The sequence below is a fragment of the Caretta caretta genome, chromosome 7, assembly GCF_965140235.1.
Source record: "Caretta caretta isolate rCarCar2 chromosome 7, rCarCar1.hap1, whole genome shotgun sequence".
In the NCBI taxonomy this organism is placed as follows: Eukaryota; Metazoa; Chordata; order Testudines; family Cheloniidae; genus Caretta; species Caretta caretta.
This window is the reverse complement of record NC_134212.1, coordinates 344812-368997: the sequence shown is the minus strand read 5'-3', so window position 1 is coordinate 368997 and position 24186 is coordinate 344812. Positions and strand designations below refer to the sequence as shown.

The window sequence follows — 24186 nt, the reverse complement described above, 5'->3', positions numbered from 1 at the left end:
CAAAAACCCCTACACATTTGTACGTTGTACTTTCATGATAAAGAGATTGCATGACAGTACTTGTAAGAGGTGAATTGAAAAATACTATTTCTTTTATCATTTTTACAATGCAAATATTTGTAATAAAAATAATATAAAATGAGCACTGTAAACTTTGTATTCTGTGGTGTAACTGAAATTGATATTTAAAAATGTAGAAAAACATCAAAAAATTTAATACATTTCAATTGGTATTCTATATTTTAACAGTGCAATTAATCACGATTAATTTTTTTGAGTTAATCGCGTGAGTTCACTGCGATTAATTGACAGCCCTACTTGTAACATCTCTCAGACCTAGTACTGGAGAATTATGGTCTGCTACGCTGCTAAATAGAAAGGGATTTCAAACAAAACTATTTCTAAGTTAAGACTAAGACCAGGTCTACAAACAAAGTTATATCAATATACCTAAAGGGGCGATTTTATACCAATATAATTAAGTTGTTGCAACTTTGTGGGTGGACTCATATCACTATAAACCTGTCTTATATCAGCTTAACTCTAGGCCTGTAAATTTACCAGCCCAAACTAAACCAATACCATAAAGTCCAGACAAAAAGTTGCACTGGTTTAACTAAGCCAATTTAAATTAACTGGTGCAACTTCTGAACGTAGACAAGTCCTAAGACTTGTCACCACCACCACAGACCTAAACGTTCAGGTTATCTTCAGGAACAATTAGTGACATCACTAATAGGTGCAACTTTAATGGATGAGATATGCATGAGCACACAAAGAAACTCAGGCTACATGCTTAGTGTCTTGTTATACTTTTTGCTGCATTATACACTTTTTGCAAAAGTTATAAATTATTTGTATTGCCATAGTGCCTAGGAGACCATTGTGCTAGGTACTGTACAAACACAGAATACCCCCCTTCCCAGACGAGCTTTTCATTTAAAGACAATGACCCAGATCTTCCATTTAGGCACCTAAATACCTTTGACGAGCTGGAGCAATGTTTCCACCTTTTCCTGTTGCAAAGGTGGAGATCCTCCACCCTGAGGCTCTCCCTCGGTTTGTTTTATTGGATATCTAGAGCAGCTTGCAGGAATGAGGCCAGAGTGGAACAGCTCAGCTCACCCTGTGAATAGTGAGAGTAAAGACTACGGGATGGAGGAAGAGGAAGCACCAGGAGGAGAACCACCACCAAGATACTCAACAACTCAGGATAATTAGTGTTCTAGTGCACTGAGAGATGGTCTGTGTTTCCGGCAGCACCCAGCGTAAAGGATGGTTACTTACTGGTATTGTAACTGTTGTTCTTTGAGACATGCGTGCAGATGTATTTTCCATTCAAGTGACTCACAAGCAGTTCTCATAGGAGGTGGGGCTCACAATCTGCCTAAGCAGTGACTGCAGGATTGCCTTCCTAAAGTTTGCATCCTCCATGAACTTATCTAATTCTTTTTATAACCCAGTTATACTTTTGGCATTCAGATCATCAACCGCTCGCAATGAATTCCACAGGTTGATTTTTGTATTGTGTGAAGAAGTACTTCCATGTTTGTTTTAAACCTGCTACCTATTAATTTCATCGGGTACAACACTTCCTTGTTCACTTTCTCCACCCCAGTCCCGATTTTAATAGACCTCTTTCATATCCCCCTCAGTCATTTCTTTTACAAGCTGAACAGTCCAGGTCTTTTTAATCTCTCCTCATATGGAAGTTGTTTCACACCCCTGATAATTTTTATTGCTCTTCTCTGTACTTTTTCCAATTCTAATGTATCTTTCTTGAGATGTTGCGAACTGCACTCAGTATTCAGGGTATGGACGCACCATGAATTTATATAGCAGCATTATTATATTTTCTGTCTTATTATCTCTCTCTTTCTGAATGGTTCCTAACATTCTCTTAGATGTAGTGTGAATTGGGAAAACATGTTCTTTGAACTTGTCTCTCACTAACCAATAGTCCAGGTTCAGGAAAATATTAATTCCTCTTTTTCTGAGGTATGCTCACTCTACAGTCAGTCATGTGTTTTTTAAAAATGTGAGGTGCTGAAAGGAAGCACAGTGTACTGATAGTGTTACCCCACCATACCAAATCTCAGAAATTTCCTGTGGCTCAGGAAAATTGCCATATGGAAATAAGCATCCTGAAGGCTCAGGGCAGCAAATCAATCATTGTGGTTCAATGCAGGAAGGATAGTTGCTAGGGTGACCATATGGATTCCAACGTATCTAGTGTATTTGCTGAAGCTGCAGAGGTCAATAATAGGTCTCATCACTGCTTTGAATTTGAGGACCAGGAAATACCAGGAACAGAACCCCTTTTTCTGATGCTGTAGAACCTCCTCTATAGCTCCATGTGCAATCAGACTCTGGACCTGCTGTAGGAGCAGTGACTCATGAGAGGGGTCCCTGCAGAGGGATGGGGTAGAGGGCAATGGCCAGGAATTATGGCATGACCCGATCACATGGTACTTAGGACCCCTTTATCTTTGGTAACCACATCCCAAGCACTGTAAAAGTGAGACAGCCGGTCTCTGAACTGAGGAGACGTAGATGCGGAGGTCACAACTAGAATGCTGCCCTGGACAGGCAAGTCAAAATATAGGCTTGCTGGACACTGGAGCAGGACTATCTAGTTGGTTGAAATTCCATCCAGAAGACCTCCTCCTCTGTGATCTTATGACCCTCCTTGGAAAAATCTGCGGTTTCTCAGAAAAGGATGAATGGCAGCAAAAATGCTGAGAGTAGCATTGCTACTCCCTCCCCTAGTGGCGCCTCTTTGTGGCTGGGGTATAAATATCCAAGGAATGCGAAGTAGCCCCGGGCTACTTAAACAAATGTCAAGTGTTGTCAATTTCTGAAAACAAAAATGACCATCAAGACAAGTCTTCTATGATCCACTGAGCATCACAAGCTATGCTAGAGTTCTGCAATGACAAGGCCCTCCTCATGGTCACAGATGATGCCACAATTCCAACTGAAGCATCTCCTACGTCCAGAGTTGACTGCAATGAAGTCTTGGCCTCCAGAGGGGCCTCTGTATCAAAAGCCTCAAATTCCTCCCAGGAGGCTTGCATCAACTTCTCTGTGAATCTGGACAGAGCACCCCAATTAAGAAAGCCACAGTTGTATAACAGAGCTGCTGATTTCCAATGCACATCTACATTGATGAACTCATATAAATTTTCCTCACAATCAAATCTAACCTCTCAGACTCCAAATCCTTTGGAATGGACTTGTACCTCCCCTGTTCTGATCTTTCGTTTACTGCCATCACCACAAGAGAGTTAGGAGTTGGAAGAGAGTAAAAACACTTGAAGTCCTGTATGGGGACTGTCGCAGGGCAGAGGTGCAAAACCTTTCGATGCCCTGCTAAAGACCTGGCTTCCCCCTGTTTCCCTGTAGGGTGGCCGGGTACATGGGCCAAGACCCTTAGCTGGGAGCCCAGCTGCAGGCCCTAACGAGGGCAGGCTCAGTGTAATCTGCTGAGCCAAGTGGAACCAACTGGGTTGCTGACTGGGAAGAAATATAAACCCAGGGAAGACCTCAGGTGGGGAGGCTAACCAGGCAGGAGGATAGGAGGGTTGAGGCTCTGTCTCTGATGGCTGACACAAGCCTCAAAGGCCAGGGGACCCAGCAAGGGGTCGGAGCGGGGACCGGTGTTGGGGGAAATTGGGACTGTACAGCTACTGTAAATAAAAGAACATGGATGAAGCACCTGCAAGAGGCATCTGAGACCCTTTCTTTTGCCAGCCCAAGCACAGGGCGCAGGGACAAGGGGAAGGAAACTTGTGCCTGTGACATGTGGGGGCTTGTCTGGGATCCCTCCTAGCCACCGATACCAGTGGCTGCCTGTATGGAGGAGACCCTGAAATGGCTGGTTACTGCAGTGCAGGAGCTGCAGTAGTCCCAGCAGATGGAAAGTCAGGCCCTGACGGCGTGGCAGGGGGACCAACAATGGGCCCTCCAAGAGTTCATCAAGGAGCAGTCGGCAGCCCAATAGCAGATCCTCCAGCGGGTGGTGAGTGTGGTGAGTGGGGACGGAACTAGGACAGCAGGGTGGGGGCTCTGTAAGATGGGCCCCACGGACGACCCTATAGAATCATAGAATATCAGGGTTGGAAGGGACCTCAGGAGGTCATCTAGTCCAACCCCCTGCTCAAAAGCAGGACCAATCCCCAATTAAATCATCCCAGCCAGGGCTTTGTCAAGCCTGACCTTAAAAACTTCTAAGGAAGGAGATTCTACCACCTCCCTAGGCAACGCATTCCAGTGTTTCACCACCCTCCTAGTGAAAAAGTTTTTCCTAATATCCAACCTAAACCTCCCCCACTGCAACCGGAAAACCCTGATGCCTTTCTGGGGACATCTGAACGGGTGGCTACAGCAGCAGGCTGGAAGAGTTCAACTTGGGCCTTGCGGCTAGCCCCGTACCTGGGAGGTGAAGCCTTAGCAGCGTTCATGGCGCTCATGGCCCGCTGGACTGAGAGCCTGAGACCCAGGGCATTTGCCCGGAAGTTAACTGACTTGGCCACTAGGTGGCTGAGGCCCACAGCCAGACAGTGGAGGAGATAATGGACCAGGTGATCCTGGAACAATTTCTCCAGGGGCTCCCGGACCCAGTGTGTGTTTGGGTCCGATGACATCAGCCGGCCCACGTAGCAGATGGAGTCCGGTTGACAGAAGAGCACATTGAGGCAGAGGCACCCAGGAGGGCGGTGAAGCCCGTTAGGGGAGTAGGACCTGCAAGGAGTCCACCAGAGCCTGCACCCAAGAGGGGGATGGACCCAGGGCCCACCCGCAGCCATGAACAGACCTGTTGGAAGTACAGGCGCACTGGCCATAAAAAACAGGACTGCTCTCAAATGGAGTTTGGGCTAGTGGACTTTTGTGGGTGGACCAGGGGGCAGAAGGGACCGGTAAAACAGCCCTTAACCACCATAACCGTGTTGGTGGGGAAGAAGCCCTGAAAGGGTTTGGTGGACTCCGCCTCCACTCGCTCACTGGTCTGTAAGGGTCTGGTGAAGGCACACTGGATGGTTCCGGGGACAAAGGTAGCCCTTCGGTGTGTCCATGGGGACACCCAGAGCTACCAGATGGCCCAAGTTCCTCTGGAGGTCCAGGGGTGCTTCCGGTGGCAGCAGGTTGGGGTAGTGCAGAAATTACCCTACCCAGTCCTACTGGGAAGCGATTGGGGACCCCCTTCTTGAGAGACAGGAAGTCGGATCCTAAGGAAGGGGGCTGGGAGAACCCAATCAGGGAGGTGCATGGAAGTGGGGGTGTGTGGAACCCCCAAAAGTAGCAAGAACCCCTAGACCACCGAAGGAGAAGAAAAGAGTAAGGGATAGCGGGGAGCCCAGGGTAGAAGAGAGGGGACTTTGCTGGGAGGAGGAGGGCCAGGCCAGGCACCCCGAATCCCCCCTCATCTGCTGTGCCTTGGGAATGTGGCAGGGGGTGTGTGGAAAAGAAACTCCTAGACAGCAGTGGGAAGAAACCAACAAATGTTGGTTTTGTGGTAACGAAGACCCCTCCAGGCAGGAGTGCAGCCCTCATGAGCCCGAGGAAGGCAAGGGACTTGGGGCCTTGGAACCGACCCTGGAGTTGGGGTATCTAGGCACCCAGCCATGCCAGACAGAAGGCCAGGGGAGGCAAGGGAACACTCAGGCACGGCCTGAACAGGAGTGTGGACTCTGTCGGGCCAAGGGACATGTGTGGGAGACTTGCCCCTACCTGGGAGGGAGGTCCTAAAAACCCCAGGGAGGACCCGCAGGAACTCACAGCAGGGGTAAACGAATCCCCTCCAAAGGGCCAATATGTCCATCTGAGAAGAGGCCGGGGCTGGTTGAGCCTGGCGGCTCATTAAAGTGGGGAGGTGTGTCGCAGGGCAGAGGTGTAAAACCTTTGGATGCTCTGCTAAAGACCTGGCTTCCCCCTGTTTCCCTGTAGGGTGGCTGGGTACATGGGCCAAGACCCTTAGCTGGGAGCCCAGCTGCAGGTCCTAACGAGGGCAGGCTCAGTGTAATCTGCTGAGCCAAGTGGAACCAGCTGGGTTGCTGACTGGGAAGAAATATAAACCCAGGGAGGAGCTGGGGTGGGGAGGCTAGCCAGGCAGGAGGATAGAGGCTCTGTCTCTGATGGCTGACACAAGCCTCAAAGGCCAGGGGACCCAGTGAGGGGTCGGAGCGGGGACCGGTGTTGGGGGAAATTGGGACTGTACAGCCACTGTAAATAAAAGAACACGGGTGAAGCACCTGCAAGAGGTGTCTGAGACCCTTTCTTTTGCCAGCCCAAGCACAGGGACAAGGGGAAGGAAACTTGTTCTGCCCTGTGACAGGGACATAATACCACTTTTCACACCACTTAGCTGCAGGCTGTAACAATGCTGGGGTATTCCCAAGGGACTTAGCAGGCTCCAAAAGAGCTTCATTTATTGAGAGAGCCATTCTCCCCAGAGCTGAGGACTGGACGATATCCAGCAACTTATACATGTTCTTTTGCCCGTATTCAGCTTGGATCTCCGAGGTGGACGCTATATGCCTGAGAAGGTCCTGGTATGACAAAGTCCTCAGGCACCAGTGAGGAAGAATCCAGTATTGCAGAGTCACCCAGAGGGGAAGAAGAAGAGTGCAGGGCCAATGGAGGCTGTTGGGGACGGGGGCAGCTCCTACACAAGAGGTTCAGTCTGGACCAGCTCAGGAAGAATAACCTCTGACTGCACTTGCAATAGAAGTGGCTCATGGATAGAAACTCCTGCTTGACCTGGACTGCATCAAACAGCAGGATCTCCCATACCAAGGCTCAACCCAAGGATTCCGTGGAGGCCAATGGAACAGGGGTAAAGCATTGGTGGCCAATAGGTTGTAGGCCAGGATCCCTATCCCTACTGCAAGAACAGTGCTGAACCTGGTACCACTAGTGATCCAAGGATCAATAACAGTGCTTCAAAGGTGAGGGGGAAGTAGAAGTAGTCATCCCCACAACAGAACTTGAGGAGCCCTGGGAGTCATCTAGTGGAAATGGAGGAGCGCACCCCTGAGAGATCAAAAAAACTATCATCCTTGTCCAGAACCAAACAAAGAAATCATTGGTGCCAAGGATGCATGAGTGGTTGGTATCACGAGAGGCATCGCCCTTGTAGCTGGCACATGAGGGTCCTGAAAGCAAGTCAGTACTGAATCCAATGAAGGGGTCTGTAGCAAGGACAGCATCCATGTCAATGTGCCCCTCACTACCACAAAGGAAGATGGCTGCAACTCTGCTGTCCTAGCCCCGGAGGGTGCGTAATGCAGTGCCAACAAGTGATACAGCCAACAACCCCACCAGATGGCGCCAACAGTGCAGCAGAAGACGACAATGTAGAAGGCACAGCAACTGACAGCCCCTGGATTACAGGGGAAATTAGGAATGGAAAGGCAGAGCAGGTCTGATGCTGCCCGATATGCCAATGGTGTGGAGATGGCTGAAGGAAAAGGCCAGGCAGTGACCATCGAATCGTGGAAGTAAATGCATGGCTATGCAAGTGGTGTGAGCAAGAAGGCTTTGGCTTCTTTGACAACAAGCTGATATTCCAGGAATGAGGATTACTGTGCTGGGACGAGCTCCATCTACCAAATATTGGGAAGAGCATCTTTGGACATTGTCTGGCTAACTTGATGAGGAGAGCTTTAAACTAGGTCTTATGGGGGATGGTGACAAAAGTACAGCCAATGCACATCTAGGCTCAAGTAACGAAGAAAAGGGGAAGTGGCTAATTTCAGGAGAAGGATCTAGAAATCACGACTGCATTAAAAAGGAAAAAAGAAAAGCAACAGGGCAATCTGCAAAATATCTTTGATGCCTGTTTACAAATGCAAGGAGTATGGGGAACAATCAGGATGAACTGGAAATCATGGTATATGAAGAATATTATGACTTAACTGGCATCACAGAGACTTGGTGGGACAACTCCCACGATTGGCGTACCGCATTGAGGGATATAGCTTGTTCCGAAAGGATAGGTATGGGGAAAAAGGAGGTGGCGTTGTGCTGTACGTCAAGCATGTATACATTTTCTCCAAGATCCAAGGGGACGTGAGCAACAGACCCACTGAGAGTTTCTGGGTGAGGATAACAAGGGAAAAGAACAGTAGCAATGTTATGGTGAGGGTCCATTATAGACTACCAAATCAGGAAGAGGAAGTGGATGAGTCATTCCACAAGTAGGTAAGATTAGCTAACGCACATGAGCTAGTATTAATGGGGGATTTTAACTTCCCTGATATCTGTTGGAAGACTATTGCAGCAAAACATATAAGCCCTGCAAATTCTTAGTGTGTGTAGGGGACAGCTTTCTGATTCAGAAAGCAGAGGAAACAACTAGAGGGTCATCCATTTTGCATCTGGTTTTGACCAACAGGGATGAATTAGTTGAGAACATAAAGGTGGTTGGGAATTTGGGAGGAAGTGATTGTGATTTGATAAAATTCAAGATTCTATGGAAAGGAGGACATGAAAACAGCAAAACAAGGACACTGGACCTCAGAGCTGAAATCTGCCTTTGACTCAGAGAAATAGTAGGCAAGGTCACATGGAAAGACCAATTAGGAAGAAAAGAAGTCAAAGGAGGCTGGCAGTTCTTAAAAGATGTAATACTAGAGGCTCAACATCTTGCAGAGGAAACACAAGAAAAGCCACAGGCGGCCAATCTGGCTGCACAAGGAGCTTTTTAGATATCTAAAACCCCAAAGGGATAAATACAGGAAATGGAAGGAGGGGCATGGAAGAGGATACAAAGGCAAAGCTACTCAATGACTACTTTGCATCAGTTGTCTCACAAAAAATAGAGTGTGACCAGATGATTCCACAGTTACCACAGACAATGACGTTACCACAGACAATGAAGAGGAAGAGATGCAGATTGGGATGAGTAAAGAACATGTCAGAGATCTTCTGACCAATTTGAATGAATTAAAATCAGTGGAGCTGGATGCTATCAACCCAAGCGTACAGAAGGAATTAGCTGAAGAAATCACGGAGCCACTCATAGATGACAGGAAAGGTCCTGGAAGACTGGAGAAGAGCTAACATTGTGCCCATCTTTTAAAAAAGGGGGGGAAAGGAGGAGCTGGGGAACTATAGACCAGTCAGTCTTACTTTGATACCTGGGAAGCTATGAGAACAATGTATAAAACATTACATTTGTGAATACCTGAAGGACAGAGGGTGATCACCAGCAGCCAGCATGGATTTACCAAGAACAAATCATGCCAAAAAAGCTTTATTTCCTTCTTTGACAGGGTAACTGGTTTGGTGAATAGGGGGAATGTGGTGGACATAATATACCTGGACATCAGCAAGGCTTTTGACACAGTCCCACATAACATTCTGATAAGTAAGCTGGAGAAAACCAGGCTTAACAGAACTACCATTAATACATACATAATTAAACAACTGCAAACAAAAAGTAACTATTATTGGAATGTTGTTGGATTGGAGAGAGGTCTCAAGTGGAGTTCTAGAGGAATCTGTTCTGGGTCTAGTGTTGTCTAACATCTTTATTAATTACCTGGATGTAGATACAGAGAGCAGACTGATCAGGTTTGCAGATGACACAAAGCTGGCAGGGGTAGGGGGAGGTTGCCAATACTTTGGAGAATAGATCTAAAATTCAAAAGGATCTTGATAAATTGGAGAACTGGACTATAGACAACAAAATGAAATTCAACAAAGACAAATGTAAGGTGCTACACTTAGGGAAGAAAAATCAAATGTACAAATACAGAATGGGGGGAAACTGGCTTGGCAGTAGCACTGCTGAGAAGGATCTGGGAGTTGTGGTACATCAAAGCCTCAACATGAGTCAACAGTGCAATGCTGTTGTCAAAAAAAAAAAGCAAATGCAATTTTAGATTGCATTAACAGAGGCATAGCATGCAAGTCACGGGAGGCGATAGTATCGTTCTATTCAGCGCTGGTTAGATCTCAGCTGGAGTAGTGGTGTCCAACTTTGGTCACCAATGTATAAAAAGGACAGAGAAACTGGAAAGGATCCAGAGGAGAGCAACAAAGATGACCAAAGGGATGGAATGCAAGCCATATGAGCAAAGGAACTGGTTTAGTTTCGAAAAGAGGAAATTAAGGGAGGGGATCTGATAGTGGTCTTCAGATACTTGAAAGGCTGCCACAAAAAAGATGGAGAAAAGTTGTTCTCTTTTGCCACCAAGGGCAGGACAAGAAGCAATAGGTTCAAACCATAGCAGATTTAGATTAAAGCACAGAAAAAACTTCCTAACTATAAGGACAGTGGAACTGACTGCCTCGGGAGGTCGTGGAACCTCCTTCAGTGGAGGTTTCCAAAGGAGGCTGGATTGCCATCTGTCTTGGATGGTTTAACACAACAAATCCTGCACTTTGGCAGGGGGTTAGATTAGATGACCGTTGCCGTCCCTTCTAGCCCTACGGTTCTACATTGCTGATGCTGCCATTATCAATACCAAACTCAATAGACGTCCCATGGCCAAAACCAGAGGCAGTTAGATGGACTGGCATCAGGAGTCCACAAGGAGCTGCTTGTTAGCACTTAAAAGGGCTGTTTGAACTCGTTGAAACCCTGGGTGAGGGGAAGATCAAATAAGGGCTCATCTGCAATACTACACCTCCCTGCCAGGCGACCACGCTGGGTCAGACTGGAATGGTGCCAGCACTACTAAGTCACATTAACAATGAACTATATACAATAAATTCCTAGAGAAACTGAGGAAAAAACATGTAAAGTAAAGCACCACAGAATGCTCAAACTCTAGCCACAGGGAGCGAGAAGGAAGTGAGACCGGTCAGGGTGCTGCTATCCTTAAATAGCTAGGGGAAGGGCAAGAGCCACAAGGCATGAGCACTGCCCATAGGTACTGTTAGGCAAAGTTCTCCAGCTTCAGTGCACTGGGTGCATGCCCACCTGAGTGGAATACATGTCTGCATGCACTCAGAGAAGAACAGAATGATCACTAAACATACCAGAAATAAACATACCCTGGGATGGGAGGCTGCTTCCGAAGCAAATGCTGGACCTGAGGCCCTTTTCTACATAGAGTTTGATGTGTTCTCCCTGGTGCCAGCCAGGCTCCCATCAGGCTGAGACCTGTTGGAGGAGTGGACTAGTACTGCAGAGCTCTGAAAACAGCTGCACTCCCTACAGTGCAGAAACCGAATGAGCCGACATGCTCTCTGGAAAGGTACATACACACTGGAGGAGAGAGATTTCATCCTGGGCAGCCTCAGCAAAGCTCTCCCCACCCTTGGCCACCTTCACAGCTACATGCCGCTTCTCTCTGTGAAAGGAATCACACCTGCAGACCAGTGCACAAAAGTTCTGTCCGCCCAGCTTCCCACCATACAGCCTGGAGGAGTCTCCATGTCTTTCCTTTCCCTGTAGTGACCCCCCAATGCCTGTGCTCTGTACTGAGAGAGGCTTCCCTACACCTCTCTTCTGCCTCTAACACCCCCACCCTCATACCTTCTACATACAGCAGGGTGGAGACCTGTATTCATCTCCCTCTGGCAACTATTATTTTAATGTTAGAGCTTCATCGCCCTCTGGGAGCAGAAGAGGTCTGGCCAGGCTGAGATAGAGCACATTATAAATCAGAAAAGTAAATATAAAGAAAGACCTGTCCCCTTCAGAGCCAAATACAAATCCAGTAGGGTTTCCTGCAGGCACAGCTCAGCACCGCAGACTATAAAGCATTCCACCCACCAATGTCATCTCCCTTCTGTCTAACCTAGACTGTTTGCCTAGTGTCCAAGCACCAGCTCCCTTCCTAGAGATCCTTCCCCTCTGATTCTTGCTGTCAGAGTCACCCCCCACTCACTTCAACGGGGCCCTCTTGTAATTGGCTGCTTGGGAAATAATGCCTCACAGCTGAGCTAGCTCTGCTGATCCCCTCCCACCACCCCCCACATCCCTGCCTTCAGGGCAGGCTATTCCTCTGGGCTGTTCCTTCCTCTGCTCAGATAGAGAGGGTCAATTCCTCCCCTTTCCCCCCTGGATGGACTCTAAACTTCCCTTTACAGCCCCATTCTACAGAGTTCCCCTCCTTTTGGAATAGTCTCTATTGTGCTACTCACACCATGTCCTGGCACAACCAGACTGTAGAGAAGTAGCCAAAGCCCAGCTTGTGCACCACCTGGTATCTTCCACTGAATGTGTCTCCCTTCTGCACAGGGTAGTAGCCTCCTACAGACATGGATCACCAATAGCTCCATTAGTGGGACAGGTCTTCAAAACACTACCAAACAGAAAGAGGGACTGACCTCAACAATTCAGCCCAGAGTCTACAAATCTCCCAGGCTGAATTGCAAGGAGGTTTGGATACCAAACTGGTAACACTCGTTGGGACTCACCTGCACAGTACTCTGCAGGGTCCTCCTGGCATCCCCACTCCTCCATGCCAGAGGCTTGCTGCAGTCCTCAGGATGAGCTGGTGTGGGGAACAGGAATCTGACACTTGGAGCAGACACAGCACGATCTTCAGCATTTTACTCCTGTAAATAGAGTTATGTATGTGCATACCTGTTGGTATTTCAGCCAAGCACCCGTGCCTTCCCCTTTGCAGCTTACCTATTCTTCCTTTCGGATCTCATCTTTGATCCCTCTCCCCTCTACGTCCCTTCTTCCTTCCCCTATGTTTCCTCAGAATTGGACCTGGATTATGAAAATTTCTGGCATTTCCTGAGGGATTAGATATTATTTTAAGATTTCAAAATAGGGACATTGAGATGACTCAGGCTGAGCAGAGCTCCTTGCTGGGTGCAGCTAGAACAGAGAGAGGCAGGAGTCTCAGGTTTCTTGCTGCCTTGCTCGGATTTCCAGAGGATTAGTGGGGACTGAAGGAAAGGGCCAGGCATTCCCTCTGACAGGCTACAGTGCTGGCCTGGCCTCCTGCAGAGAGCACACAGATCCAGCTCAGCAGAGGGAGAGGGCAGGTCTCTAATGTGCGCACAGTCTAACTGAGCTGCAGATTCTCACATTCTATTTTAGTATTAAATATGCACTGGAAACGCCAGTACTCTGCAGCCCAGCCCAGGACAAAAGCTAATTGGCTATAACACAGATTATCTTGAAATAATGCTTCAAAACTCTGCGAGACCACTGGTTTTGGCACACTAGGAGTCAACCATTTTAAAAATAACACCCAACATAGCGATTCATGCTAAGGATTTGTCTGTGTAGTGGCCATCTGGCAATTTTCACTAACTTGAATCCTAACAAATGTGATATTAGTTAGTCTGATTAGATTATTAGTATGTTAGAAATACTGCCCTTAAATTCTGAGGAGTTAGTTGGTGAAACCTAAGGGCTAGTCTACACTTGAAATGTACTAGACTAGTAGGACTGTCCATATGAGAATTTATCTGGAATAACTATTTTAGAATAGTTATTCAAGAATAGCTATTCTGGTATTTCCAAGTGTAGACAAAGCAATAAGAGCATTTCCCCAGCAACTCTGGAATGGAATTGTGGCTTCTTCTGTCATTTTTGGTTCTTCAGCTAAGAGCATTTACCACATCCTGCTCTTCCTTTGTTAGCAACAAAGCTGCCCTTAAGGACCAAACCTTACAAGCTGTAGCTGCATTTCTGGTTGATGCTGCATGAGTGTGGGGTATGAGCAGATTCCCTGGCCTGTGGCTACACTTATGTAAAGGGAGTCTGGGACTGCAAAAGTCTCCATTGCTCTATTTTCCCCTGCTTGAGGCTGAAGCAAGGAAGAACAGGTTAGAATGCACCATGAAAAGGGACTGTGACTGCCTCTAACCCACTTCCCTTCTTAGTTCTGTTATTGAAGCATAATGCATTACCTCAAGCCTCTGTCTCTTTTTAGATGCAACGTTCCAGAAGTCCCCATCCTCCACTTGTCACTCTCTTGTAAATAACAACTTTCCATGACCAGATTCATACCAATGTAACACTGAAATCACTGGACTAATCCCCAGTTTGCACTGGGGTGAGTAGAGAACTGGGCCTGTTCAATCTACTGCCATGCCAGCAGAGCAGCACAGTGCCCTGCCATCTATCTCCTAACACTCTGATAGGGCATTAAAGAACAGCTACAAGAATGAGTTGACATCTGGAAACCGTGCCTTATAGATGAAGCTTCTCACATCTCACTATTTACATCACTAAAAAAAAAGGTTAAGAGGTACGCAATGCTCTAGTAACAAGTCCTACACAGGGTAGGTCAGGGGTGGCCAACCTGTGGCTCCGGAGCCACATGAGAAGTTAATATGCGGAAGTTAATATGCGGCATTAACTTCTTCAGAAGTTAATATGCGGCTCCTTGTACAGGCACCGACTCTGGGGCTGGAGCTACAGGCACCAACTCTCCAGTGTGCCAGGGGGTGCTCACTGCTCAACCCCTGGCTCTGCCACAGGCCCTGCCCCCACTCCACCCCTTCCCACTCTCCCCTGAGCCTGCCATGCTCTCGCTCCTCCCCCTTCCTTCCACACCCCTGCCCCCCCAGCCTCCTGCATGCCACGAAACAGCTGATTGGGAGGTGTGGGGAAGGAGGGGGAGGCGCTGATCGACGGGGCTGCCTGTGGGCAGGAGGCGCTGGGAGCGGGGGCTGCTGATGTATTACTGTGGCTCTTGGCAATGTACATTGGTAAATTCTGGCTCCTTCTCAGGCTCAGGTTGGCTCCCCTGGGGTTGATGTTGCTGATAGTAATCTCTAATCTAGCAGAAAAGGGGATAACAAGATCCAGTGGTTGGAAGCTTTGAAACTAGTCAAATTCAGACCAGAAATAAAGATGCACATTTTTAATAGTGAGAGTAATTATCCATTGGAACACATCATCTAGGGATGTGGTGGCTTTTCCAGAACTCAAAGGGTTTAAATCTAGACTACATATCTTTTTACAAAGAGATGTTCTAACTCAACAGATATTATGGGATCAATGCAGAAATCACTGCATGAGGTTTTCTATATTGTATTATGCAAAAGGTCAGATTGGATCAGGGGTGGGAAAACTACAGCCCGTGGGCCACATCCGACCCACCAGCCAATTTTATCCGGCCCTCGAGCTCCCAGTGGGGAGCAAGGTCTGGGGCTTGCCCTGCTCCCGCACTCCAGCTGGGGAGCAGGGTCAGGGGGCACGCCGCGCGTGCTGCAGCTCTGCGCAATTTCCAGAAGCAGCAGCATGTCCGCCCTCTGGCTCCTACACATAGGGGCAGCCAGGGGTCTTCGCACGCTGCCTCTGCCTCAAGCGCCACCCCCACAGCTCCCATTGGCCGGGAACTGCGGCCAATGGGAGCTGCAGGGGTGGCACCTGCAGACGGGGCAGCGCGAAGAGCCCCCTGGCCACATCTCTGTGTAGGAGCTGGAGGGGGGCATGCTGCTGCTTCCAGGAGCTGCTTAAGGTAAGTGCCGCCCAGAGACTGCAACCCTGCTTCCCTCTAGGGCCCCAATCCCCTGCCCCAGCCCTGATCCCCCTCCCGCCCTTCAAATCCCTCCATCCCAGACTAGAGCATCCTCTTACACCCCAAACTTATCCCCAAGCCCACCCCAGAGCCTGCACTTCCAGCCGCAGCCCTCACCCCCCCTGTACCCCAACCCCCTGCCCCAGCCCAGAGCCCCCTCCTGCACCCTGAATTCCTCATTTCTGGCCCCACCCTGGAGCCTGCACTGCCAGTCACTGTCTTCACACCCTCCTGCACCCCAACCCCAATTTTGTGAGCATTCATTGCCCACCGTACAATTTCCAAACCCAGATGTGGCCCTTGGGACAAAAAGTTTGCCCATCCCTGGATTAGATGATTACATTGGTCCTTTCTAGTTTAAAAAAATAATCTACAAAAGGAGCAGCAGTGCTACATTGCTGGAGATGCTGTCCTGTACAATCCAACAAGCTCCATCTTCCAGTGTCCCAGAGTGGCTCTAGGGGCAAGCATCCCTCCTCTTGGGTTTGCGTCATCTCCAGGCACCCCTGTGAGGTACATGAGGATACCTGGCATACTCAGTTTTGGAAGATGGTTGTAGAGAATAAAGCAGTTGAACCCACAGAGAACAGTAGATTCTTCTCTCATGTGTGAAAGAGACATATGCCAGGACACAATTTGGGCAGGGCTTTCCAAGTAAGCATCCCTGCAACCCTTGGCACATGCAGCAAAAGCAGCCCTTGCAGATCTAAATACCATTGGTTCTTGACAGACTCACCATGTAGTAGCTCATGGAGGCAGAGCTCATGGCTCTACTTGAGACCTGGGGTGTACAGGAGCTCCTGGAAGTGTGATACTGAGAGCTTCTGCTTTCCTTTTTAGTCTGGTTTGGATGGGAGGGGTGTCCTTGAGCGGAGCAAGTTCCTCTGCACCACTGGAGGTATGTGGTGAGGAAAGGGACATGGGATCAGATCACAGCAAGGCCCCTGGAAACAGCACTGGCTTCAGAATAGACCTTGGACAGCTTGGGATAGGGTCATTTTACTGTACTCATAACTTTGCACCTGTTTTAAGTTTCCTGCTTCTAACTCTCTCCTAGCATCAGGTCTATCCAGCCACAAAGTAAATCCTTTGAAAGTTCCCTGGAGGCTATTTATAGATAGGGTGACCATATTTTCCAATGCTGAATACGGGACACCTGGTAAAATTACTCGTATTCAAGCGAGTTCAATGGCACTCAATCAGAACTATGCAGTGCAAACGTTCAAATTAACATCAAGTTGACTGAGCCCCTGTTAAAAAGAAATACTGTGTAGTTGGATTCTTTTTATTTATCATCTTATCTTTAAGGCTTTAGGGTTCACATGGGGAAGGGTGACACACACACCGCTACCCTCCCCCACTTATACACATAGGGAGATGTCACACACACACACACCCCTCTCTCTCATGGAGGGGGTGGGGGGGGTGACCGACTGACCCTCTCCTTCCTGCTGGGAACACTCCACCCTCTATGCCTGTCTGGGCCCCTGGGACGGACACGCCTCTCCTGCTACCTCGTGCCATGTCTTCCCGAGGAAACACAAGTGGGGAGGGGGCATGCAGGATCTCATGCCCCCGCTCTCCAGATTTCTGCTAGAGTGCACACCAGAATGTGGCCTGCAGCAGCCTTTTGGCACTGTGCAAGAGGGAAGGGATGAGAGCTGCTTCCAGCTTCAGGGGCGGCAGGGGGATAGGGGGAGGGAAGGAAGGAATGACCTGGCCCATGTCTTTGCAGAGCTGATCTCTTCTCGCCGACCCCCGCCCGTATGGCTGGAAGCAGCTTGTCCCTTCCTGCCTGCACAGTGTCGAAAGGCAGCTAACACCTCCAGGCTGCTGCTGGCCACCGACATAGCCCAGCCACCTCCTGTCCCCTGGCTACAACACAGGCAGGAACGGGTTAAGCCCTAAGGATGCATCATGCACCAGGGCCCAGGGAACCTGACTGCAGGAGTTTCAGCGAACCCAGCCAGAGAGGCGGCTCAGCAGGGGAGGGTGTCTAGGGGACAGAGCAGCCCCGCGCTCCCTGGGCCTGGACCTGGACCCGGGACAGGGAGGGGCAGGTGAAGAGGGTGCTAAGCCCCTGCCCTGGGGCCTGCTGCAGAGCCTGAAGATTCAGGGTGTGAACAGGCTGGAAATCGCACCTCCCGCCCCACCACTCCAGAGCTTAGCTGAGGGGGGGAGAGGCACATGCAGGGCTCTGCGCCTCCTGGCCAGCGCCCTGGGCCACAGGCTCTTGGGCTTTCCTGGGGCGCTAGCCCAGCCAGAGGCAGTGGGGGAAGGAAGGAGGCTGCCGGCCACGCTGCTGGTGAGCTGAGCACTCCAACAAGGGGCTGGTTTTCTGCACAGTGCTGGGAGCTGGACGAGCCCCACCAGGGGGATATGGAGGAGCAGTGGGGCTGCGGGGGTGAAGGAGCAAAACAGGGAGAGGACAGGAAGAGGGGGAACACATAAAGGGCCAATGGGTGGGCAGCAGAGGCGATATGTAACTGGCCACCGCTTGACGCCTCCCCACACTCACCAGCCACCGCAGCTTGCAGCGTGTGGCCAGCACCGGCTGGAAATGGGACGGGCGGGGGGCAGGGCCCTGCTGGCTGAGAACCGGCACACAGCGGGGGCTGCACTGACTGACCAGCAGGGGGAGTAACCAGCCCTGTGCACTGCACCTTTGCCCAGCCACCAGCTTTGCACACCCACCCCAATCAGCAGCCACTTGACTCCCCTTCCCCTTGGCTGTGGGCGGGCGGCTGGCAAGCAGGGATCTGGCTGGCAGCAGGACCCACCAGTACCAATGGGTGGGTGGGTGGGTGGGTGGGGGGGAAAAACAGAAAATATGGGACAATTTGCCCATTTTTAAGAAAAAGTCAGGACACCTGCAGGAGGGCTTAAATAAGGGCTGTCCCTTTAAAAATGGGACGTCTGGTCACCGTATTTATAGAACTAAGTTTACAGCTTAGCTGAGATGGAAATACAAAATCTTTCCTGAACACTGATCAGCTCAACCCCAGGGGTCATAACGCACACAGCTCAACAGCAGTCCTAGTGCGCACGATGAGCAGCAGACAGGGCCTATTAGGTTGATGGCCTTTCTAGTAGGCCCCTCCCTGAGTTTTGTCTTGCCTCTCCTTTATCTGTGCAGGGTCAGCACTCTCCGGCATATGCAGCCCAGGAAACGTGAATGGAATTGCCTGTGCAATCACTACCGTTCATATCCCAGAATCACACTCCCATGAGCACTTATGTGCATGCACAAAAAGCTGGTTATGCAGAATTCCAGCAGTGGCTCTGCATCGTTTCTCTACCACACCTCCCTTTCAAGTTTTGCAGTACTTTTCCCCCAGTGTACCAAGAGATTGCATTTTTAGATGTTCTGAAATACCTTGCAGCACTTTGCAGAAAAACCTTAGAAGGGGTTTAAAATTGCCATAAAATTCACTTCCTCCAATTGAAATAATTAGATTGGTAACCGTATCAGGACCCTTTGGGCTGCATAAAAGAGTAATTAGTTTTAAGATAAAGGCTTTAATTACGTAAAAATGAATGATCATTTAAATTTAGAAAATCCAACATGGCTGACCAAAATGGCAGATATAGGGTGAGGGTAGTGGAAGATTCCATCTCTGAGAGATACAGTGTGAGGTAGCAGGAAATTACATTTCCTCTGACATACTAGGGAATTCCACCTCCGGTAGGGAATGACTCAGCAAAAAGCCCTAGAATCCAAGATGGCCTCGGGGAGGAGCTTAAAGACAATATCATCAGAGGATGATATACAGGTACATGGGACGAGGAGGGACTTAAAGCTAACATCACAAGGGAGGGACTAGGGGAGGAGCTAGAAAGCTGATTGGCTGAAGGCTTGAACCATGAGAGCGCACACACTAGATAAGGGCAGCAGCCAATAGGCTGAGCTTGTAATAATTGTTATGGATTCGGAGCTTAAAGGGCAGAAGCTGCAAAATACCTGCAAAGCAGCAGCAGCCACCTGCACGCAGCTTCAAGCAGCAAAAGAAGCAGCAGCAAGAGAACCCTGAGGTTGCCCTGGCAACAACGACCGTAAGCAACTCAGCCAGCAGGCTTCTCCAGCAGCAGCTACCAAACAGCCTCAGCAGCCAGCAGGCCTTCCGTATCTGCCACCAGACGGCAGCATTTGCCTCTGCAGCTGCCTTTACCTCAATGGCAGTTGCCACTGCAGCAAGCACCTCCCCCCAAAGCAGCCATCTGTACCAGAGCAGCAGATAACCATTATTCTCAAAACCAACGGACTCCCTGACAGAACAAAAAGAACAGGAGGACTTGTGGCACCTTAGAGACTAACAAATTTATTAGAGCATAAGCTTTTGTGGGCTACAGCTCACTTCATCGGATGCACAGAATGGAACATATAGTAAGAAGATAAATATATATACATTCAGAGAACGAGGAAGTTGCCATACAAACTGTAAGAGGCTAATTAATTAAGATGAGCTATTATCAGCAGGAGAAAAAAACTTTTGTAGTGATACTCAAGATGGCCCATTTAGACAGTTGACAAGAAGGTGTGAGGATACTTAACTTAGTGAAAAAGAAAAGGAGTACTTGTGGCACCTTAGAGACTAACCAATTTATTTGAGCATAAGCTGTAGCTCACGAAAGCTTATGCTCAAATAAATTGGTTAGTCTCTAAGGTGCCACAAGTACTCCTTTTCTTTTTGCGAATACAGACTAACACAGCTTGGCTTAATGGTGAAATCCTAGCGGATCTTAAACATAAAAAAGAAGCTTACAAGAAGTGGAAGGTTGGACATATGACCAGGGAAGAGTATAAAAATATTGCTCGGGCATGTAGGAATGAAATCAGGAGGGCCAAATCGCACCTGGAGCTGCAGCTAGCAAGAGATGTCAAGAGTAACAAGAAGGGTTTCTTCAGGTATGTTGGCAACAAGAAGAAAGCCAAGAAAAGTATGGGCCCCTTACTGAATGAGGGAGGCAACATAGTGACAGAGGATGTGGAAAAAGCTAATGTACTCAATGCTTTTTTTGCCTCTGTCTTCACGAACAAGGTCAGCTCCCAGACTGCTGCGCTGGGCAACACAGCATGGGGAGTAGATGGCCAGCCCTCTGTGGAGAAAGAAGTGGTTAGGGACTATTTAGAAAAGCTGGACGTGCACAAGTCCATGGGCCGGACGAGTTGCATCCGAGAGTGCTAAAGGAATTGCAGCTGTGATTGCAGAGCCATTGGCCATTATCTCTGAAAACTCGTGGCAAACGGGGGAAGTCCCGGATGACTGGAAAAAGGCTAATATAGTGCCAATCTTTAAAAAAGGGAAGAAGGAGGATCCTGGGAACTACAGGCCAGTCAGCCTCACCTCAGCCCCCGGAAAAATCATGGAGCAGGTCCTCAAAGAATCAATCCTGAAGCACTTACATGAGAGGAAAGTGATCAGGAACAGTCAGCATGGATTCACCAAGGGAAGGTCATGCCTGACTAATCTAATCGCCTTCTATGATGAGATTACTGGTTCTGTGGATGAAGGGAAAGCAGTGGATGTATTGTTTCTTGACTTTAGCAATGCTTTTGACACGGTCTCCCACAGTATTCTTGTCAGAAAGTTAAAGAAGTATGGGCTGGATGAATGCACAATAAGGTGGGTAGAAAATTGGCTAGATTGTCAGGCTCAACGGGTAGTGATCAATGGCTCCATATCTAGTTGGCAGCCGGTGTCAAGTGGAGTGCCCCAGGGGTCGGTCCTGGGGCCGGTTTTGTTCAATATCTTCATAAATGATCTGGAGGATGGTGTGGATTGCACTCTCAGCAAATTTGCGGATGATACTAAACTAGGAGGAGTGGTAGATATGCTGGAGGGCAGGGATAGGATACAGAGGGACCTAGACAAATTGGAGGATTGGGCCAAAAGAAATCTGATGAGGTTCAATAAGGATAAGTGCAGGGTCCTGCACTTAGGACGGAAGAACCCAATGCACTGCTACAGACTAGGGACCAAATGGCTAGGCAGCAGTTCTGCGGAAAAGGACCTAGGGGTGACAGTGGACGAGAAGCTGGATATGAGTCAGCAGTGTGCCCTTGTTGCCAGGAAGGCCAATGGCAGTTTGGGATGTATAAGTAGGGGCATAGCGAGCAGATCGAGGGACGTGATCGTTCCCCTCTATTCGACATTGGTGAGGCCTCATCTGGAGTACTGTGTCCAGTTTTGGGCCCCACACTTCAAGAAGGATGTGGATAAATTGGAGAGAGTCCAGCGAAGGGCAACAAAAATGATTAGGGGTCTGGAACACATGAGTTATGAGGAGAGGCTGAGGGAGCTGGGATTGTTTATCCTGCAGAAGAGAAGAATGAGGGGGGATTTGATAGCTGCTTTCAACTACCTGAAAGGGGGTTCCAAAGAGGATGGCTCTAGACTGTTCTCAATGGTAGCAGATGACAGAACGAGGAGTAATGGTCTCAAGTTGCAGTGGGGGAGGTTTAGGTTGGATATTAGGAAAAACTTTTTCACTAAGAGGGTGGTGAAACACTGGAATGCGTTACCTAGGGAGGTGGTAGAATCTCCTTCCTTAGAAGTTTTTAAGGTAAGGCTTGACAAAGCCCTGTCTGGGATAATTTAAGTGGGGATTGGTCCTGCTTTGAGCAGGGGGTTGGACTAGATGACCTTCTAAGGTCCCTTCCAACCCTGATATTCTATGATTCTAACACAGCTGTTACTCTGAAACCTAACTTAGGGAAATAGATTCAATATGTGTAATGACGCAGCCACTCCCAGTCTCTATTCAAACCCAAGTTAACGGTATCTAGTTTGCATATTAATTCAAGCTCAGCCGTTTCTCGTTGGAGTCCAGGTTGAGGTTGATGGCAGGATGGAAATTGTTGAAATCATGGTGGAATTCCTCAAGGGCTTCTTTTCCATGGGTCCAGATGATGAAGATGTCATCAATGCAGCGCAAGTAGAGTAGGGGCATTAGGGGATGAGAGCTAAGGAAGCGTTGTTCTAAGTCAGCCATGCCCCTCTGCCATGTACATTGGCCAAACCGACAGTCCCTATGCAAAAGAATAAATGGACACAAATCTGACATCAGGAATCATAACATTCAAAAACCGGTAGGAGAACACTTCAACCCCTCTGGCGACTCAGTAAAAGATTTAAAGGTGGCAATGTTGCAATAGAAAAGCTTCAAAAATAGACTCCAACGAGAAACTTTTTTTTTAAGGTCAGGCTTGACAAACCCCTGGCTGGGATGATTTAATTGGGGATCGGTCCTGCTTTGAGCAGGGGGTTGGACTAGATGACCTCCTGAGGTCCCTTCCAACCCTGATATTCTATGATTCTATGAACTGTTGAGCTTGAATTAATATGCAAACTAAATACCATTAACTTGGGTTTGAATAGAGACTGGGAGTGGCTGGGTCATTACACATATTGAATCTATCTCCCTAAGTGAAGTATCCTCACACCTTCTTGTCCACTGTCTAAATGGGCCATCTTGATTATCACTACAAAAGTTTTTTTTCTCTTGCTGATAATAGCTCATCTTAATTAATTAGCCGCTTACAGTTTGTATGGCAACTTCCTCATTCTCTGTATGTGTGTGTGTGTATATATATATCTATATCTATCTATCTATATCTTCTTACTATATGTTCCATTCTATGCATCCAATGGATTCTATGCATCCATTCTGTGCATCCACAAAAGCTTATTCTCTAATAAATGTTAGTCTCTGAAGTATCACAAGTACTCCTGTTCTTTTTGCGGATACAAACTAACACGGCTGCTACTCTGAAATTTGACAGAACAGAAGGACCTCTTAGACCATAGGTTCTCAAACTGTGGTCCAAGCTCCATTCAGGTGGTCTGTGGATAGTTCCCTCTAAGGTGCATGCCTGGCCGGCTGCACACGAGAAAATGAAGGGCCAACCACCTAATTAGTGGAGCCGTGCAGGCCGGGCTCCACTAATTAAGTGCCTGGACCCTGGAGAAGATGCACACGTAAGGTGAAGTGGTGGCCTTGGGGGAATAGAATGTAGGTGGGAGGGGGCAGTGGGATTAGAAGAGGGAGTGGGGGGAATTTGGGATGTGCAGGGCTGCGGCAGCCAGAGAAAGAGGCAACTTTCCTCTGCTCCAGGGCTGCGGCTGCCAGTGAGAGACCTTCCCAGCCCCAGCTCGGGTGCTGCTGGGGCAGAGGAGAGAGGGAGACACCCCTCCTTTCCAGCCCCAGCTCGGGGGCTGCTATGGCAGGGGAGAGAGGGCACATCCATCGCACTAGAAAGGTAGGACGACTGATATTAAAATATGAGTGTTAAACTTTTTTTGTTCTACAAGTAAAAGCACATTATTAAGTTTGTTTTTTATAGCGCTTTTATCCAAAGTGGTTTACAATAGTTAACGAATGGTACAAACAACACTTGGGAAGATCATTAAGTGGTCCCCTGAGACCCTTAGCAATTTTCAAGTGGTCCGTGGGAAAAAAAAATTGAGAACCACTGTCTTAGACGATCAGAGGGAATTGTGGTGTCTGTGTAAGCCTAATCTTCTTTCTATTTACTGTCCAAGAGTGTATGGGTTTCACTGTAAATAAAGCCAACTGCCTGTGGTTTGAGTGAGATCTTCCCCTACTATCCATCTGATAACTGCCTGGCCAGTGCTTACTGGATGTTAAATGTTAGTATGTTAAGTTAGTTAAGCGTTAACAGTTAAATGTCTAATGATAAATATTAATGTGACTGTTAAGTAATTGCTTTTAACTG

The 24186-nt window shown here is 48.4% G+C and overlaps 1 protein-coding gene across 1 annotated transcript in view; it reads right to left on the bottom strand.

The window, feature by feature from the left end:
• LOC125640672 (SRSF protein kinase 3-like) overlaps positions 1-24186 on the bottom strand; it is a 75562-nt gene that overhangs the window by 22640 nt on the left and 28736 nt on the right. Inside the window, exons 4-6 of the mRNA XM_048859523.2 lie at positions 12376-12516; positions 12100-12208; positions 11216-11303 (exon numbers count right to left, since the gene is read on the bottom strand). Coding sequence (XP_048715480.1) covers positions 11216-11303; positions 12100-12208; positions 12376-12421 — 243 coding nt within the window. The 5' untranslated portion in view covers positions 12422-12516. The remainder of the gene's footprint in view (positions 1-11215; positions 11304-12099; positions 12209-12375; positions 12517-24186) is intronic.